Here is a 20,878-nt window from a genome sequence, read left to right on the forward strand (position 1 = left end):
CATGTTCCCATATATCCACCTCATCAGGCGTACCTGAGATTTGAGGTACAGGATTGTCATTACCAATTTCAGATGTTGCCGTTTGGGCTTTCCACGGTCCAGAGGATTTTCACCAAGGTAATGGCGGAAATGATGGTGCTCCTGCGCAAGCAGGGTGTCACAATTATCCCATACTTGGACGATCTCCTGATAAAAGCGAGATCACGAGAGCAGTTGTTGAGCAGCGTGTCACTTTCACTGAAGGTGTTACAGCAACACGGCTGGATTCTCAATATTCCGAAGTCACAGTAAGTTCCTACGACTCGTTTGACCTTCTTAGGCATGATTCTGGATACGGACCAGAAAAGGGTTTATCTTCCAATAGAAAAGGCCCAGGAACTCATGACTCTGGTCAGGGACCTATTGAAGCCAAAACAGGTGTCGGTGCATCACTGCACTCGAGTCCTGGGAAAGATGGTGGCATCTTACGAGGCCATCCCTTTCGGCAGATTCCATGCGAGGACTTTCCAATGCGACCTACTGGACAAGTGATCCGGGTCACATCTACAGATTCATCGGTTGATCACCCTGTCCCCCAGGGCCAGGGTAGCTTTCCTGTGGTGGCTGCAGAGTGCTCACCTTCTGGAGGGTCGCAGATTCGGCATTCAGGACTGGGTTCTCGTGACCACGGACGCGAGCCTCCGAGGTTGGGGAGCAGTCACACAGGGAAGAAGCTTCCAAGGTCTTTGGTCAAGTCAAGAAACTTGTCTTCACATCAACGTCCTGGAACTAAGGGCCATATACAACGCCCTTCGTCAAGCGGAGACTTTGCTTCGCGACCTACCGGTTCTGATCCAGTCAGACAACATCACCGCAATAGCTCATGTAAACCGCCAAGGTGGCACAAGGAGCAGAATGGCAATGGCAGAAGCCACCAGGATTCTTCGCTGGGCGGAACATCATGTGGGCGCACTGTCAGCAGTGTTCATTCCGGGAGTGGACAACTGGGAAGCAGACTACCTCAGCAGAAACGATCTACATCCAGGAGAGTGGGGACTTCATCAGGAAGTCTTCGCACAGATTGCAAGTCAGTGGGGCCTGCCCCAGATAGACATGATGGCGTCCCGCCTAAACAAAAAACTACAGAGGTATTGCGCCAGGTCAAGAGACCCTCAGGCGGTGGCGGTGGACACCGTAGTGACACCGTGGGTGTTCCAGTCGGTCTATGTGTTTCCTCCTCTTCTTCTCATCCCCAAGGTGTTGAGAATAATAAGGAAAAGAGGAGTACAGACAATTCTCATTGTTCCTGATTGGCCACGAAGGGCCTGGTATTCGGATCTGCAGGAAATGCTCACAGAAGAGCCGTGGCCCCTTCCTCTAAGACAGGACCTGTTACAACAGGGGCCCTGTCTGTTCGAAGACTTACCGCGGCTGCGTTTGACGGCATGGCGGTTGAACGCCGGATCCTAGCGGAAAAGGGCATTCCGGATGAGGTCATTCCTACTCTGATAAAGGCTAGGAAGGACGTGACAGCTAAACATTATCACCGTATATGGCGGAAGTATGTTTCTTGGTGTGAGGCCAGGAATGCTCCTACGGAAGAATTCCATCTGGGCCGTTTCCTTCACTTCCTACAAACTGGAGTGAATTAGGTTCAGATTTCGGCCCTATACATTTTTTTCAGAAGGAATTAGCTTCTCTCCCAGAAGTACAGACTTTTGTGAAGGGAGTGCTGCACATTCAGCCTCCTTTTATACCTCCGGTGGCGCCTTTTGACCTTAACGTGGTGTTGAGCTTCCTTAAGTCGCACTGGTTTGAACCACTTAAAACAGTGGAATTAAAATATTTCACTTGGAAAGTGGTCATGTTGTTACCCTTGGCTTTGGCTAGGCGAGTGTCGGAATTGGCGGCTTTATCTCATAAAAGCCCCTATCTGGTTTTCCATATGGATAGAGCGGAATTGCGGACCTGTCCTCAATTCTTGCCAATGGTGGTTTCATCGTTTCATATGAACCAACCTATTGTGGTGCCTGTGGCTACACGTGACTTGGAGGATTCCGACTCCCTTGATGTGGTCAGGGCTTTGAAGATTTACGTAGCCAGAACGGCTAGAGTTAGAAAAACAGAAGCACTGTTTGTCTTGTATGCAGCCAACAAGGTAGGCGCTCCTACTTCAAAGCAGACTATTGCTCGCTGGATCTGTAACACGATTCAGCAGGCTCATTCAATGGCTGGATTGCCGTTACCAAAATCAGTTAAGGCCCATTCCACTAGGTAGGTGGGCTCTTCTTGGGCGGCTGCCCGAGGGGTCTCGGCATTGCAATTGTGCCGAGTTGCTACTTGGGCTCAAACACCTTTGCAAAGTTCTACAAGTTTGATACCCTGGCTGGTGAGGACCTCCTATTTGCTCAGTCGGTGCTGCAGAGTCATTCGCACTCTCCCGCCCGTTTGGGAGCTTTGGTATAATCCCCATGGTCCTTACGGAGTCCCCAGCATCCTCTAGTACGTAAGAGAAAATAAGATTTTAAACCTACCGGCAAATCTTTTTCTCCTAGTCCGTAGAGGATGCTGGGCGCCGGTCCCAAGTGCGGACTACTTCTGCAAGACTTGTATATAGTTTTGCTTACATAAGGGTTATGTTACAGTTTTCATCAGTTTTGGACTGATGCTGTGTTGTTTCATACTGTTAACTGGTTCGTATATCCCAAGTTATACGGTGTGATTGGTGTGGCTGCTATGAATCTTGCCCTTGGATTAATAAAAATCCTTTCCTCGTACTGTCCGTCTCCTCTGGGCACAGTTTCTCTAACTGAGGTCTGGAGGAGGGGCATAGAGGGAGGAGCCAGTGCACACCCATACCTAAAGTTCTTTCTTAGTGCCCATGTCTCCTGCGGAGCCGTCTATCCCCATGGTCCTTACGGAGTCCCCAGCATCCTCTACGGACTAGGAGAAAAAGATTTACCGGTAGGTTTAAAATCTTATTTTTTGCTAAATATCTACTCTAATCTATATAAATATTTTTGCTTAATAGCCTTGAATCACATACCAATTTAACTCCGATAATTCTACATATTTTATTAAGAAATTATTAAATACACGATTTTATCAGTATAAGACATTGATATACTTTAGTCCATCTGAGGTTGAGTGCTCCCAAACAAGAGTCTACTTTCTTTCCATGTCTCTTTATTTGGTATCTCTTTCCGATACTTTTTTGACTCATGGGAGCACCACTGAATGGTAACAAAATTGAGTGCACCTGAAAAAGACACAGTATCTGTTTTTTCATATGTACAGTTACCTTAATCCGAAGTAATTCTAGAATAGAAATTTCAGTTTCTCAGAGGACATTATCCAGATTTCTATTCATACAAAAACCATTAATAGACCGCTGCGGTTCCCACAAACCTCTCTCTCTGTGTTTCTCTTCTGTCAGGCGGTTGCTGATGTTGTGCATGCCATGGCAGGCGGTGTCTTTTTATTGGTTGTGTTGATACACTGGTTGTGTTGCATATTCTCTCAGCATGTGGCTGTGTATTTTTCATGCCGTTGGATGGTATTCTTTTGAATGCCACGTTCTGTGGTATGTTCGTGGTATGAGCTGGTATGACACTCACCGTGTTTAAACAAATGTTTTCCTCAAAATGTCCGTCTCCCTGGGCACAGTTTCTAACTGAGGTCTGGAGGAGGGGCATAGAGGGAGGAGCCAGTTCACACCCAGTAAAAGTCTTATAGTGAGCCCATGTCTCCTGCGGATCCCGTCTATACCCCATGGTCCTTACGGAGTCCCCAGCATCCTCTACGGACTAAGAGAAAAGGATTTACCGGTAGGTATTAAAATCCTATTTTCTCTTTGCAGATCAGTTATGCCTCCGCTCTCCCCACTCTGGCTGACAAGACCCAGTTCCCTTCTTTTGTACGGACAGTGGGCACCGTAGACTCTCAACCCATCGCTGTGGTCCAGATGATCAAGCACTTCAACTGGTCGTGGGTTGGCATAGTGTCTTCCAATAACGACTACGGGGACCAAGGCAGCCAGAAGCTAAAGCTTGAGATGGCTAAGAACGGCCTATGTGTTGCCTTTGCCAAAACCCTCTCGGTGCCGCCCAGCAAAGACAGCCTGGATGGCATTATCAACGCTATGCACAAAACCAAGACCAACGTAATTGTGCTGTATGCCTATGCAACCGAGCTTATAGCTCTCCTGCAGGAGGTTACCGATAACCAGATAGTTGGGAAAATTTGGATTGCGGTGGGAAGTTGGCTGCCTTCCGCTGTTTTTACCCAAAAAACACTATGGAGCACATTGAATGGGACCATCGGTCTTGCCAAATACAGTTCAAATATCCCTGGTTTCCGAGATTTCCTGTACAGTATATATCCCTCCAAGTATCCCAATGATATATTTATGAAGGAATTTTGGGAGCATGTCTTTCCATGCAAGTGGCCGAAAAGTGTTGTTGGCAACGCGTCGCTCTATGGAATCAATGCTACGTTTTGCACAGGCAAAGAAGAATTAATCAGATTGGGCAGCTCTGTGTATGACACAAGCAACTTTCGGCTAGCCGTGTCCGTGTATAACTCCGTGTACGCAGTAGCACACGCCATACACAACATGATGTCTTGTCAACCTGGGAAAGGACCATTTTTTAATGGATCGTGTACAGACATTGAGAATTATCAGCCATGGCAGGTACAACATAGAAATACCCAGATACAAATATATTATTTAGCAACATGTAATATAAATGGCTGAAGGGCAGAAATATGCAGTTCTGAAGGTGCCTAAGACAACTTTAGCCACAATACTTGCCTGTCTTTATGTGTGTGTCAATGATTCTTTGCATGAAGATGAACCGACTGAAAGTAGGTGTAAACTTAAGGGCCCTACACACTTGCTGATGTGTGCGGGCGATATGAACGATCTCGTTCAGTAATGAACAAGAAATCGTTCATGTCGCTCAGTGTGTATGCACCAACGATGAAGGATGCACAGCCCCGCGGTCGTTCATTGTTGGTTCTCCGTCTCTCTGCAATGCAAGTCAATTTGAAAGATGATCGATCATCATTCAGATCACTCATCGAATGCATCGGCAAGTGTGTAGGGCCCTTTAGGGTGCCCACACACGAAGCGACGGAGCCTTCGAGGGCCGATATATCAGGCGGTCCTAACACACGGGGTGATCCGGTACCCGACCGGCCGCTATGCCGGCCTTCCTATGCATAGCGCTGCATGGTACTGTCCACCAAATGCAGGCGGATGACGCCACGGGTGCGCGCAGTGGACGACATCATGCCCACATACGGAACGATATAGCTGCTATATTGTTCCAATTCGTCGGATCGGCAGCTATATTGTGCTGTGTGTGGGCACCCTTATACCCCTTTCACATCGCACAAATAACCCGGTATCGACACGGCATATTGCCGTGACGAAACAGGTCAGTGAGCGATGTGAAAGCACTTTCGCCGAATTAGCGGGTCGCCTGACCCGGTAATTTAACCGGGTATAAATGAAGGGTTATACCCGGGTTGAATACTGGGTCAGGCGCAGTGTGAATGGGAGCCGCGTCGATGCGACACGGCTCCCATTCACAGCATAGGGAGAGGCGGCGCAGGAGATGAGCTTATCTCCCAGCGCTGCCTCCTCCCCCGCCCCTGATGCTGCTGCACCCCCCCCCCCCCGCTGCTATGGCAACCGACCCGGTATATTGCCGGGTCGGAAAGCCACCATAGCGGAGCAAATGCCGGATCCCACACGATAAAGACACGTTTCTCTTACCGAGTGGGATCCGGCATTTGCGATCTGAATGCGGTATTACAAAGATGAAATACCACTTCTTCACACAGCAATATACTATGGCCTTTCCATGGCCTCTTCCCCTATCGCTCAGTCATATACACGTTTCACTTATGGGCAGGTTTTAAATTGCTTTCTTTTAAATTTTACCTACATAAATTTTATACAGCAGTAACGTCCCTTTAGGTCATTTTATTTAGCTGAATAAAATATGTTTTTTTATGTTTCCTCATATTTATAACTTCAGTACTAAACAACAGTAACTTTAGGTCTATTTTACTTTATTGGTCATGAGGACACTTTGGGCCAGATTCTCTGAGTAGGAGGGTAGGGGCGCATGGGTCATGATCTCACCACGCATGAATCCTGATTTTTGTACGTACAGATTTGGACGCATGGTAGCAGAATTGTGAGGGGCGGTCCTGGACGGTGGCTGGGAGGTAACAGGGGAGCAGCCAGTAAAAGGCGTGACGTAGAAAGCGGTTGAACGCTAAACTGCTCACATAGGAGGCCATACTCGGGCAGTGAAACTGTACCTGCCAGATGGTAATGCAGCATCTATAGACACTGACAGTGGGCATCACAGTCCTTGCATATTCAGTCACATGGCTGTATACCAGGGAAGGACTATGTAGCAGCATCGGAATATTGATGCAAGGACGCCATGACTGTGTCTGACTCAGAATGATGTCCTTAATTGTAAAATATTAGTGATATAGCACAGAATGTGTGGCCCATTACATCATTAAGGCTTTGTATTTGTAGCAATGTTTCCATTTATGATTCCATATTACAAGTTGTAAAGATCAGGAGTATTAGAGCATAAACTCAGAGTGTACTCCAGGACATCTGGGTCAGGTCACTCAGACAGGAGACATGAAGATATAACCATATATTTATTAGAGATTTACTTAGTACAAGCTCTCTAAATCAACTATAAGATAAACACATTTGAAATTAACCCCAGAACAACAGGGCCCAATAAACAGCAGTTTACCGTCAGACTTCCCAGCACTTTTCCACATGCTCTTGTCCGGATGTAGTATAATTGTGGAGGATCACAGGAGTTTGAAGCAGTGTTCATACAGCAGAGCCAACAAGTCTGCAAATCCGGAGAACAGTTGGTAATCCAGTGGCCACAATGCTCCCAGGCCAAATCCTCAGCACACTAGCAGGAGCTGAGACTCCGGGACTAGTAGCTTTTAGAAGCCAAACTCACACCCTGGAGATCTCTTGCCTTCCCTTTTTAAACAACATTCCAATTTCCACCACCAAAGTCCCTCCTGCCAAGGGTGGTTTTAAGGAAAGGTCCTCCCTGATTGGTAGAGCTCAATGAGGGTCTGTAAAAGAGATGAGTCATGCAGAGACCCCCCCTGCTGTTCTCATGCCCCAGTGTCTGACTCAGTCCTAGGGGAGAACAATGGGATCTTGATGCAATTAATCCCTTGGTGATGGGGGAAGATAGCCAGTCACTCCCTATTTTAGTCATTTGTGACCTCAGAGGGCTCCAACTGCTCCCAGTTTCCTGTTATTAGTGTCTAGTGACTGGTCCAGCATAAAACATCACACCTGGCCCTGTTTAAGAACAATAGCTGAATAGACCTTAGTCAGTAGATTCTGTCACACAAGTGATGGTTGGAAGTAGCTGTGCCCTATGCTCCTTGAGTTCCCTCAGTTTAGGTAGTAGTTATGGTTCTCCCACCACTCTGGAAAGATCTCCAATATGCTTCATATTCCTGGTTATGCTCCACTCCAGGCCTTGGGTAGGGGGATATATAAGGAACATAGGGGTCTATTTACTATGTCTTGGATGGAGGTAAAGTGGATGGAGATAAAGTACCAACCAACCAGCTCCTAACTGACATGTTACAGGATGGGTTGGAAAAATGACAGTCAGGAGATGATTGGTTGGCTTAGTGCATAGACCCCATTGTCTTGAATCTACTCTCGGAAACTGCGAGCAGCTTATGATGTATGAAGTAGAGGAGATAGCTTAGAGACTAGTTCTTAATCATAGGTCTCTGCGTTTGGCCAATGTGTGTACTCCAGCTGGAGAAGTTGCTCCGTGTCTTAGAGAGGGTGCGAGCCTGGCCAATCTGTTGTGCATAGTGACTATGGCCACCGCAGGCGAGGGAGTGAAATAGATTAGGGGAAGTTACCGTGTTCCATTCCATAGCTCAGAGAGATCAACCTTAAGATGTGTCTAGAGGTTTATGATAGCACCTCTTTCCATACTGATAGTGGCAGCATGTTACAAGTAAGGTGGACTTACTATATTAATAATATTACTAATGTTCATTTCTCATGTCTCTGCTCATAATCAGTAAGTTCTAATATTGGGGGTAATTCCAAGTTGATCGCAGCAGGAATTTTGTTTGCAATTGGGCAAAACCATGAGCACTGCAGGGGAGGCAGATATAACATGTGCAGAGAGAGTTAGATTTGGGTGTGGTGTGTTCAATCTGCAATCTAATTTGCAGTGTAAAAATAAAGCAGACAGTATTTACCCTGCACAGAAACAAAATTACCCACCCAAATCTAATTCTCTCTGCACATGTTACATCTGCCCCACCTGCAGTGCACATGGGGGGTCATTCCGAGTTGTTCGCTCGTTATGTTTTTCCGCAACGGAGCGATTAGTCGCTAATGCGCATGCGCAATGTCCGCAGTGCGACTGCGCCAAGTAAATTTGCTATGCAGTTAGGTATTTTCCTCACGGCATTACGAGGTTTTTTCTTCGTTCTGGTGGTCGTAATGTGATTGACAGGAAGTGGGTGTTTCTGGGCGGAAACTGGCCGTTTTATGGGTGTGTGTGAAAAAACGCTACCGTTTCTGGGAAAAACGCGGGAGTGGCTGGAGAAACGGGGGAGTGTCTGGGCGAACGCTGGGTGTGTTTGTGACGTCAAACCAGGAACGACAAGCACTGAACTGATCGCACTGGAAGAGTAAGTCTCGAGCTACTCAGAAACTGCACAGAGAAGTCTTTTCGCAATATTGCGAATCTTTTGTCCGCAATTTTGATAAGCTAAGATTCACTCCCAGTAGGCGGCGGCTTAGCGTGTGCAAAGCTGCTAAAAGCAGCTTGCGAGCGAACAACTCGGAATGAGGGCCATGGTTTTGCCCAACTGCTAACAAAATTCCTGCTGCGATCAACTTGGAATTACCCCCATTACCACTTTGTGAGCTCGATCAAAGATTGGAGAGAGATAAAATACCAGCTTATCAGCTCCTAACTCCCATGCTAGAGTCTAAAAAATGACAAGAGCTTATTGACTGATACTTTATCGCTCTCCACTTTATCTTACTCCAAGCTTTGATACATCTCCCCTGTGTACGTCAGGAAAACTTGTGTAGTACAAGGAATAATTGGGGTCATTCCGAGTTGATCGCTCGCTAGCAGTTTTTAGCAGCCATGCAAACGCTATGCCGCCGCCCACTGGGAGTGTATTTTAGCTTAGCAGAAGTGCGAACGGTTGTATCGCAGAGCGTATACAAAAAAATTTTTGTGTAGTTTCAGAGTAGCTCAAAACCTACTCAGCGCTTGCGATCACTTCAGACTATTCGGTTCCGGATTTGACGTCACACACCCGCCCAGCATTCGCCCAGCCGCGCCTGCGTTTTCCCTGGCACGCCTGCATTTTTTTCCGAACACTTCCTGAAAACGGATCGCCCACTTCATGTCAATCACTCTGCGGCAACCAGTGCAACTGAAATGCATCGCTATAGCCTGTACAAAACTGCATCGTTCGTTGTGCCCGTACATCGCGCGTGCGCATTGTGCCGCATGCGCAGAGCTGCCGTTTTTTAGCCTGATCGCTGCGCTGCGAACAAATGCAGCTAGCGATCAACTGGGAATGACCACCAATGTACATTAGAATTCACCTTGGAACTCTGGGGCCCATAAAGAGCACTCACAGAACACCTCAGTGACCGGTAATATATCCTTATAACTTAAAAAATATAGCTACTTATCGGCCATTTATCTGCCACACTGTAGCATCACCACATTTACCTCATTTTTCTTCAAGCTTTTCCGTTATGTAAAAAGAGTGAAGTTCCTGAATTCCGGAGGCGAGATTGTGGCGTTTGATGAGAAGGGAGAGCTGAAAGGACTCTATGATGTTTTAAACTGGCAAGTTTCTGAGGATCTGAGAGGAGAGCTTGTGAAAGTTGGGACCTTTGATGACTGGGGCCCGAACGGAGAAAAGCTGGTCTTAAGTGATAAAGTAATATCATGGGGAGCAAAGTATACACAGGTATGTTGATGCTTATATAGGTGTGAGTGCATTATATTACAGATTTACTGTATTGCTTGGCAGCCTGCCTGTGTAGGGCAGTTTCTATGATCATGACTGTTCCAGCAGAATCAGGATAGTTGTGCTGGCCTGAAAAACCTGCACTTGCACCTATGTCTACCTGCATCACTGCTAGTGTCTTACATTCTGCTGCTGTCAGGCCATATCTGGGAATGATGGAACCCTGTTTAGAGAAGGTACAGGTGGTATTTATATTGTCAAAGTCAGAAAAATATCTCTATGCACACTACCATATTTGCACCTCACACAGGTCCGTGCTGCGCATGCGTACGCTCTCCCGTGCGTATGCATACTCACAGTCGCGGGCACCCGCAGGCGCAAGTTATGCGTATTTACGGTAGAGTTTATGTGATCGTAGCGTGCGACTCAATCGTTACATATTTTCAGTAATAATGTATTTTGTAGATCATGGTCCCTTTGATAGATTCTGAAAGTTTAGTTAACATAGCATGTTCCTGAACAGAGGGATCCCTCTTTGTATTGTACGAAGGGTCTAACAGGGGTCATACAGTGGTGTTTGGTACCCATCGGAAGAGTATTTAAATAGCAATATTCCGGTGTTGGTTTGGAGCAGATTAATCGCTCGTGCGAATAGTTATGGACATAAGAAGTTTATGTCCATTTACTATTATTTGTTCTTATTTAGTCATGCGGCGGGAAACTCAGTATCCCACCCACCTGAACAGTTGGAAACAGTCACAACCCACCTGTATGAATCAACCTATGACCTTTTGTTATAGTGCGAAGCCGAATTCCTGTGTCCAATGAACAATAAGATTGTAGGGACCATTGAATTGCATTGTGTGTGGGGCATAAATAGGCAGGCCGACCATCGCCCTCATTCCGAGTTGTTCGCTCGGTATTTTTCATCGCATCGCAGTGAAAATCCGCTTAGTACGCATGCGCAATGTTCGCACTGCGACTGCGCCAAGTAACTTTACTATGATGAAAGTATTTTTACTCACGGCTTTTTCTTCGCTCCGGCGATCGTAATGTGATTGACAGGAAATGGGTGTTACTGGGCGGAAACACGGCGTTTCAGGGGCGTGTGGCTGAAAACGCTACCGTTTCCGGAAAAAACGCAGGAGTGGCCGGGGAAACGGTGGGAGTGCCTGGGCGAACGCTGGGTGTGTTTGTGACGTCAACCAGGAACGACAAGCACTGAAATGATCGCACAGGCAGAGTAAGTCTGGAGCTACTCTGAAACTGCTAAGTAGTTAGTAATCGCAATATTGCGAATACATCGGTCGCAATTTTAAGAAGCTAAGATTCACTCCCAGTAGGCGGCGGCTTAGCGTGTGTAACTCTGCTAAAATCGCCTTGCGACCGATCAACTCGGAATGAGGGCCCATATCCAGTTCACTCTCTTCAACGGTTCTCATTGCTGATAATCGGGAGCTGGATATCGAGGCGCATGCGATCGTTTCCCCTTGTGCGTAAGTGTTTCTCCGCAACTATATTGATCTTCTTGTTATTGTGGGCCAATCTCTCTCATTCTCTCTCTCTCTCTCTCTCTCCTTCCCTTTCTCTCTCATTTTCCTTTAAATTGAATTGTATTGTATTTCCTGTGTAGTTATATGGTTAGGTAGTCTATGTTATATTGTAGTGTATGACTTGTATTGTGTTTAACTCTTTTGCAAGTATAGCATTCATAATATATATTTTAGGCGTTGGACCCTGAGCACGGTATCTGTGTGTTTCTTATAGTATTAAGTATTCTCAGAGCGTCGGTGACGCTCGAACAGCTTTTAAGGTAATAAGGTTATACTGTGTTGCATTTACTCTCTAACATTACACTAAGGTTTTACTGCACAATACACTGTTTATGGTTTAGATACAAAGGTTTAATATAGTGAGCGTCAGCGCCGCTGGTGATCTCCTTGTGGTCCCGAGCGTTCGCTACGCTATAGCGAATCATTACGTTTGTTAACAGCCAATAACGTGCCTGCCTGTGATCTCTTGGCCGTGAGTGAACGTGACGCTTGAGCGTCTCGATCACGGCAAAGCGATTGTTACGCAACTAGCGTACCCTTACGGTACTTCATACATAAATAGCGTACAGTGTTCTTGGACCTCATAAAGGGTATTATATACGATAAATATTTAGCTTTATCAATTGGCGGCTCGCCCGTCCTTCACATATCTACACTAGGTAATTTCAGCAGACATTATCCAGCAGCAAAGGGCGGGAGATCATATTCCTCGTAGTGCTGTTTGGATAAGCGTCTGCTTCTCTTAGTAAAGGGTGCTGAAGGAATCCGGGAACCGGAGGTAAGAACAAAACAATAGTGTCTTTTTAAAACTGTTTATTTTTTTCTGTCTTGCGTACACACGCACGCACACATATATATCAGCATTTCCTTTTCATTGGTGTATTTTCGTATGTCACTCTCCTGTTTGCCAGTTCTATAGTTGATAAACGTATAAATTGTGTTACGGTGGATCTTTGCTTTGCGTACACGTGTCTCTAACAAAAGACTGAGACTTGCGTACGCAATCCAAGGGCCGACGCACGCAGCGTATATTACGCAACGGAGCGTACGGGTACGCCCACGTAACTCAAATCACAAGTTTTTTTTCTCTCCTCTCAACGCGATAAGTAGCGCCACGCGGTAAATAACGCCAGGCGATAAATCGCGCAAAAATTTTTTTTTAATTCCAAATTTAAATTAATAGACCCTTCTCCTAATTTGTAACACATCTGGTCTAAAGAGAAATTTCTGCGCAGAAATAGAAATAGAAACAAAAGTGTACATGTGGTGAGTGAGTGTGTTGTATACAATTTTACAGGTTGAACCACAAGAAAAGTCGAGTTCTCGTGAGGTACATGCGTGTAAGTGACGTACATGGTGGCTAGGGAGGCATCCCTGGTTAAAACATACAATTTGAGCATTAGAGTGTAGCAGACCAGGAGGTCATACTGTAACAGACCAGGAGGTCATAACAGACCAGCAGGTTCAGGTACAGCAGACAAGGAAGTCCGCTATACAGTCCACAGGCACAACACCAAGAAAGGGTTGGTGCAACACCCATATAGGCCATATAAGCTCTGGCTGAAGGAATTCGCAGCCGAAATTTTCGATTCCACTGGTCGCTCAGTACATAAGATTAGTTGCTTGTGTACTAAACGATTGTACCGCACGTAATTGTGTGCATTAGTAAACCTGACCGGTACTATTTGTGTACGAAGGTCATAAACGCTATTTGTACATTCTAACGTGATTTGTGTAACTTTTTTTTTATTTTAAGGGAAGTTCGCTGCTCACTCAGGAACTATCCAGCAACCAATAGTTACTGGAAAGAGTAAGTGTTCTTCGGAGCACCCTCAAAGGTTCCAGTAAATAGAGGTTCAGGTCGCAGGGGCCCTAGGTCGAGTACGCCAGCACCATATCGGTGTGATCAGGTCGTATTGGTCGGCGTGGGCGAGTGAGTGGGGTACTCGGTAAACCGCCACCGTCAGCCTATTTTGGACATTTGGTTTGCGTAAGGGTTGGTTAAATAAAGCAACACCTTCGAACTATGGGGGCCACTTGTTCAGGTAGGGGGCGATCAACCTCGGTTCGGGTTGATTCAGTGAACCGACCAATTGGGTCGGCAAGGTATGTAATGTGTGAGAAATACGGAAGTCACACAGAAGCTTTATGTGATGAATGGGAGAGAATGACAGTACATGACGGGGAGAAATTCCCAAGAGTAGGTAGCTTCAGCACAGAAGTGTTAACGAATTTAAGAAGAAGGATATGTCTCATTAAATCAACAAAGAGACGAATCAAACATTACGATTATTTGCAGTTGTGGCAACAGGAAGGTGACATACAGAGAGGATTGGCTCAGGCGGCGGGATCTGGCTCAATCAGAAAACTGATAGCCACGGCCCCACCGCCACCATACATATCGGGAGAGAAATTGGTTGCGGAGAATGACGCACTAAGGTGTAACACACAAACACTTAGCAACTGTATAAATGTTAAAGATAATGTTAACCAATTAACCAACGCAAGTATTAACCCGTGCAAGTTGTACCCTGTTTTGAACTTTCCTCAGGAGTGTGATCAAGAAGACGAATCGGCAACAATTTCAGCGCTCTCTCTAGCAGCCACCATAGCAGAGACCACAGTAGGCACAGCTCCACCCCCAAGATTAGTAACAAAGGCCCCTAGCGGAGGGATAGGTGAGGTCGTATCTACAGGTAAGTACGGCACCATACACTATGCTGAAGCCATTTCACCACAGGCTGTAGAACCCACACAGAGTGATGTTGTTAGAGTTACTCCTGTTAGGGTAATAGCTGTTCCAAATGGGAAAACTGACACATCAGGGGTCACCCCTGTGAGGAACATTGCCATGTATAGCCCATTTTCCAGAATGGAATTAAGGACCATAGTGTCTGAATTCCCTGACCCTAGAAAAGACTTAGTTGCCAGTCAAAAATACATCAGAGACTTAGGTAACACTGTAGAGCCCAACAATAAAGACTGGCAGATATTGCTGAGAGCATGTTTACCCTCCAATGTTGACGCAACTCAATTTTTAGCTGATTGCGGATTAGATCAGGATGTACCTCTTACAGATGTGTACAACAAAGACAATGTAAAAAGAATAAACTTACAGTTAAAAGAGTATTTCCCAGCGGTAGTCAGATGGAACAAGATATTCTCCATTAAACAGAAGGAGTCAGAGACAGCTGCAGAGTATTTTCACAGAGCATTATCAGAAATGGCAAAATACACAGGCATAGAGGACATTAAAACAAACATAAACCATCGAGAAGTAGCAGTATCGGTACTGATGGATGGTTTAAAAGAATCATTAAAGACTAGGGTACAGACCACACAACCATGTTGGCGAGGTCTGTCTGTGGCTACTTTGAGAGAGGCTGCTATTGATCACGATAGGAACATCACCAGACACAGGGAACAACAAAGTGATAAGTTAATGGCCGTAAGTATACAGGCCCTGACCACAAGGCAGCCTTTGTTTGTATCACCAAACCCTGTGGGTAAGTCAAGTGTGGTTACTTGTTATTCTTGTCATAAACAGGGACACATGGCACGAGATTGTAGAGTAAAGAATGTACGAAACTCATACCAACCCCCTAGACAACGACACGACACACGACATTGGGAGCAAGGTCCGCAGAAACGGAGTTATGAGCCACATGCAGGGGAAACAAAAAGATACCCCCCAAACAGAGATTGGCAAACCTCTGGTAGTTCCCAGCTAATTCCCTCACAAGTAGTTGCTGCCAGCGGGATTCAGGGAGGTCACCATACCCAATAGGGGTGTGGCCATACCTGTAATCTGCAGCCAGTAAAATTGATTGCAAGTCTTGGAAGTGAACCAGAAATTGCAATCAATGTAGCTGGTAAATCATTAAACTTTCTTGTAGACACAGGGGCGGCCAAATCAGTGATAAATTCGACAGTTGGCATGAGGACCACTGGTAAGACAATTCCAGCCGTGGGAGTAACAGGAGTAGTCCAGCATTACCCTGTTAGCAAACCAGCAGAGATTACAATAGGGCCTTTACATACCAAGCATTCCTTTTTGCTGGCTGCATCGGCACCGACCAATCTCCTGGGAAGAGACTTACTGTGTAAAATGGGGTGCGTCATTTATTGTACTCCTGAAGGTGTATTCTTGGACATACCTGAGAATCACGCTCAGGAAGTACGAGACATGTTAGACTCCCCATCAAAATTAATGTCACATACCACTATGACAAATAGGACTCCCTCCCAAGTAGAAGAAATGACATCTCAGATACCAGAGTCACTTTGGACTAAAGATGGACAGGACACTGGATTAATGGCAAACGTAGCTCCGGTAGTTGTACAAGTAAAAGATGGTAGGATAGCTCCAAAAATCCCACAGTACCCTCTGAAGCCAGAGGTGGAGTTAGGAGTTTACCCAGTAATAGAGCGCTTGCTACAACAGGGCATTCTGGTAAGAACGTCCAGCACTGCTAATAGTCCCATCTTCCCTGTGAAAAAGAGTGGGGGGAGGGGTTACCGGCTAGTGCAGGATCTAAGGGGGATTAACAAAATAGTTGAGAGTCAGTTCCCCGTAGTGCCAAATCCAGCTGTCATCCTAATGCAAATCCCTCCCACTGCGAAATTTTTCACTGTTATTGACCTCTGCTCCGCTTTCTTTTCGGTACCTCTGCACCCTGACAGTCAATATTTGTTCGCATTTACATACAGAGGAGTCCAATACACATGGACTCGATTACCACAAGGATTCATAGATAGCCCAAGTATATTTTCTCAGGCTTTGCATGATTGTTTACAGTCTTTCCAACCAGTGAGTGGATCAGTATTAATACAGTACGTGGATGATCTACTACTGTGTTCTGATTCATTGGAGGCATCCCTGAAGGATACGAAACAGCTCCTGTTTCATCTTTCAGACACAGGACACAAGGTTTCCAAAGACAAGTTGCAATTATGCCAAACTAAGGTAAAATATTTGGGACACTGTTTAACACAAGGACTGAGACACCTGACCGCTGATAGAATTCAAGCAATTAGAGACATGACTCTGCCACAAACCCAGCAACAGATCAGAACATTTTTAGGAATGTGTGGGTATTGCCGTAATTGGATCCCAGGGTTTTCCATCCTAGCGTTACCCTTGCAGGAAATGGTCTCCTCAAACAAACCTGATCGGATTTCGCATACAGACGAGTCTGAGGCAGCATTTGAGAGACTTAAACAGTGCCTAACGCAGGCACCAGCATTAGGTATGCCGGACTATGGGAAACCCTTTGAACTATACGGAACAGAAAGTGCTGGTTGCGCGGCAGGCGTACTAACCCAAAAGCACGGTGATGCCAGCAGGCCAGTAGCATATTACAGCGCTCAGCTAGACACGGTAGCGCGATCCCTCCCCACATGCTTGCGAAGCGTTGCTGCGATAGCATTGCTAGTAACGAAAAGCGAAGACGTCGTGCTAGGTCACAACCTCACAATTCATACACCCCATGCAGTGTCAGCCTTGTTAAATTCTGCCCAAACCAGGCACGTCTCATCAGCGCGGTTTACAAGATGGGAATTGGCACTAATGGCCCCCGTAAACATCACCATAAGGAGATGCAGTGCATTAAATCCTGCAACATATCTCCCAAGTGTGTCTGGACAGACCCAAAGGGTGGAGGATGAGAGTACTGGGGAAGGAGGATTTAATACAAAGGAAGATACTCATGATTGTATGGAATATTTGACCCAAAATTTTACCGCAAGGCCTGACATCAGTGACAACCCACTGGAAGATGTAGAACTTACGTTCTACATGGACGGTAGTTGTCATAGACAGTCAGACTCGGGAGACTTGTGTACTGGATACGCAGTCGTAGATGACCAAGGCACCATAGAAGCGGAACCGCTAGGCCCACCTCACTCAGCCCAGGTTGCTGAACTGGTCGCCCTAACCAGAGCATGTGAATTGGCTAAGGGCAAATCAGCCAATATCTACACCGATTCTAGATACGCATTCGGGGTAGTCCATGATTTCGGAGCCCTATGGCGCCTCAGAAATTTCATGACGGCAGCTGGTACACCGGTAGCGCATGCAGCTCACATAAAAAGGCTTCTAACAGCGATACAGGAACCCGACAGAGTGGCTGTTATCAAATGTAAAGCACATACATATAGCCAAGACCCAGTATCGCTTGGTAACAGCCGAGCAGACGAAGCAGCTAAGTTAGCAGCTGGTACCCCCAGACAGACAGACACCACACAACTGATGGTATTTAATACCATCAACACACAGAAGTTGTGTGAGATGCAAAATTTGTGTTCCACACAGGAAAAGGCAGTCTGGAAGGCAAAGGGATATGGCCAGGAGTCCTCAGGACTCTGGACGGATGGACATGGTAAACCAGTGGCCCCCAGAGCATATCTTCCATGTTTGGCTGAAGCAGCTCACGGGCTGACTCATCTAGGCAAGGAAGGGATGTGCAAGTTGGTAAGAGCATATTGGTGCGCCCCAGGATTCTCCTCTCATGCGAGTAAAAGAGCCATGTCATGCCTTACCTGTTTGAGAAAGAATATTGGAAAGGCAATACCTACAGAACCATCCCATATCCCACCTGCCGGCGGCCCTTTCCAGGTAATACAGATTGACTTCATTCAATTACCCCCTTGTCGTAATTTGAAATATGTACTTGTTTGTATAGATGTTTTCTCAAATTGGGTCGAAGCATTTCCGGCGGCCACAAATACCGCTATGTTTACTGCTAAGAAAATTGTGCAGGAATTTGTATGTAGATATGGTATCCCTAGAATTATCGAAAGTGATAGGGGTACCCATTTTACAGGTGATGTCTTTCAAGGAATGTGTAAATTGATGGGAATTGATAGCAAGCTGCATACTCCATACCGTCCACAGGCGAGTGCGAAAGTGGAAAGAGTGAACAGCACTATTAAAAATAAACTGAGTAAAGTGATGGCAGAGACAGGATTGACATGGCCAGAAGCTTTACCCATTGTACTGTACAGCATCAGAACCACTCCCAGGTCCCCTCTTAATCTGTCTCCCTTTGAAATCTTGTTTGGTCGACAACCGCATGTTATGATTAACCCTCAGGATGATTTGAAGTGTAACAATGAAGTGACTGTAAAATACTTGATTAACATGAGTAAACAGTTGAGGAATCAAAATGATAATCTGAAGTTAGTGATTCCTGATTTACCAGATAGTAATTGTCATGACATTGAACCTGGGGATTATGTAATGATACGGAATTTTCTACGCTTAGGTTGCCTTATTGACAGATGGGAAGGACCATACCAGGTCTTATTGACTAGCACTACAGCATTGAAGGTTGCTGAGAGAGAGACTTGGGTTCATTCGTCCCACTGTAAGAAGGTCGTTGATCCAGAGAAGTCCTGTGATAAGGAACAGACGGTAGAGGTTGTATCACTAGAGTGTCTGTTCCAGGAGGACTAAGGCGGCACCTGAGCATCGAGAACCACAAGATCAAAAGCAGTTGTCGATCCCCTGTTCCCTTTTATTGTTTTTCTCCACTTCCCATCCCCTCTCCCTCAAATTATTTTTCCCCCCTTCTCATTCTTCTTCGTCTCCTCCTAAGATGGACTTGCCTCAAGAGACTGTGATCCGGATTTTCCTGTTGACCATGATGTTGACCAGAGCAGTCTGTTCCGGCGAGAGTACCATGGAGGTCGAGAGAGGTTCTGGAATGGGTTCTGATGATAAAGATGGAGGCGTAGTTTTCCGAGAACAACATAATCAACAAGCAAAGGCGAGTATCAGAAAATGATCCGATAGCATTGACCATAGAAGGAATTGTGAAGGATTGTTAGCTGAAGAAAACTGTATCTGTAGGCTCTGTAACAATGTCATTGAGGATGGGTGCATTAAGAAATGCCAATCCAGTTTTAATATCCATATGGACCGGCATCCATTGAGTGACTATCACTCCTTAGTGGGTAATGTGTTAAACAAAACAGATTGTTGGGTATGCTCTCAAGTACCTCAGGGTCATAGCAAATCAGGGCTAGTACCATTTCCTTTAACGATAGAGGAGGTACTTGAGTTAAATGGTGGGAGACCGGTGGACCGGAGGTTTAATATCTCCAGTCCTCCTAGTTTGAAGCTCCACCAATACCATGTGGATAGGTCCCTATTATGTTTTAACATCTCCAATCCTCGAAAGCCGGGAAATTGGGAAGTGTCATGGAGTAACCAAACCATGACCTTTTCGCATAGAGCAGATAGAATGCCTACAGATACAGAGCTTGTACGCCACATAGCCAGTAGAGGAAAATCTTTCCGGTATAGGTATACCTTAGGAAATAGGATTACTAAAGTTGGAGAGGTATCACCAGGATACTGTGCACATATCGTACAACCTGATACGTGTACTAAGCAGATGGAAGAATTAGGGTTAGGAGAGTTCACATGGAAGGTGTGTAATATGGTTATGTCCTACTCCGTCCCATATGTTCTCCCCGATGATGCATATTTCAAATGCGGGAGAAAGGCGTACAAGTGGCTTGCCCCAAACTCTGAAGGATTGTGTTATATTGGAAAAGTACTGCCTGAAGTAATGACTGTATCACATGACAAAATGAAAGACATACACCGTGGTGCCCAAGCTCCTTATACTCACACCCATTACGAGCACGTTGTTAAAAGGCACCTGATAGAGAAGACAGAGCATCCGGCCTCTGATCTGATAAGTGAATCCACCGGGATTCAATTCTTAATCGCATTAGATTTCACCCGCACCGCTAGAGGAGTGCTAAATTATAAATACATATCGGCGCTCGCAAATTTGTTAGATAATATCACTGAAATGTATGATGACACGTTTAGGTATACTGGAAGAGAACTTCAGGCTTACAAAACAGAACTGGTACAGCATAGAATGGTTCTCAATTACCTCACAGCAGTGACAGGCGGATATTGTGTCACACTGGCAACACAATACGGCGTGAAATGTTGCACATATATTACAAATAGCACCGAGGATCCGGTCGAGGTCATAGACCAAAAGATGGACGATATTCTCCAATTGAAGTGGGAATTTCGCAGGAGACACAATATCACTCTTGCCGCTGTAGGTAATGAGCTGACTGGTTGGGTGTCATGGTTGAACCCGCGAAATTGGTTTTCTGGTTTAGGAGACTGGGCTCAAGGAGTCATAATGGATGTTGGGAAGTTTCTCCTATGTATCTTAGGTGTTGTCATATCGATTGGATTGATATTTAGATGCGGTCAGGCTTTAATGAAGTGCAATCATCGTACTAGGGTAATGAGT

General features: G+C 45.8%; 1 protein-coding gene across 1 annotated transcript in view; it reads left to right on the forward strand.

Moving 5' to 3' along the window:
* LOC134958858 (extracellular calcium-sensing receptor-like) overlaps positions 1–20,878 on the forward strand; it is a 46,165-nt gene that overhangs the window by 12,018 nt on the left and 13,269 nt on the right. Inside the window, exons 2-3 of the mRNA XM_063941564.1 lie at positions 3,839–4,672; positions 9,808–10,035. Coding sequence (XP_063797634.1) covers positions 3,839–4,672; positions 9,808–10,035 — 1,062 coding nt within the window. The remainder of the gene's footprint in view (positions 1–3,838; positions 4,673–9,807; positions 10,036–20,878) is intronic.

This window comes from Pseudophryne corroboree, chromosome 9 (genome assembly GCF_028390025.1).
Source record: "Pseudophryne corroboree isolate aPseCor3 chromosome 9, aPseCor3.hap2, whole genome shotgun sequence".
Lineage (NCBI taxonomy): Eukaryota > Metazoa > Chordata > Amphibia > Anura > Myobatrachidae > Pseudophryne > Pseudophryne corroboree.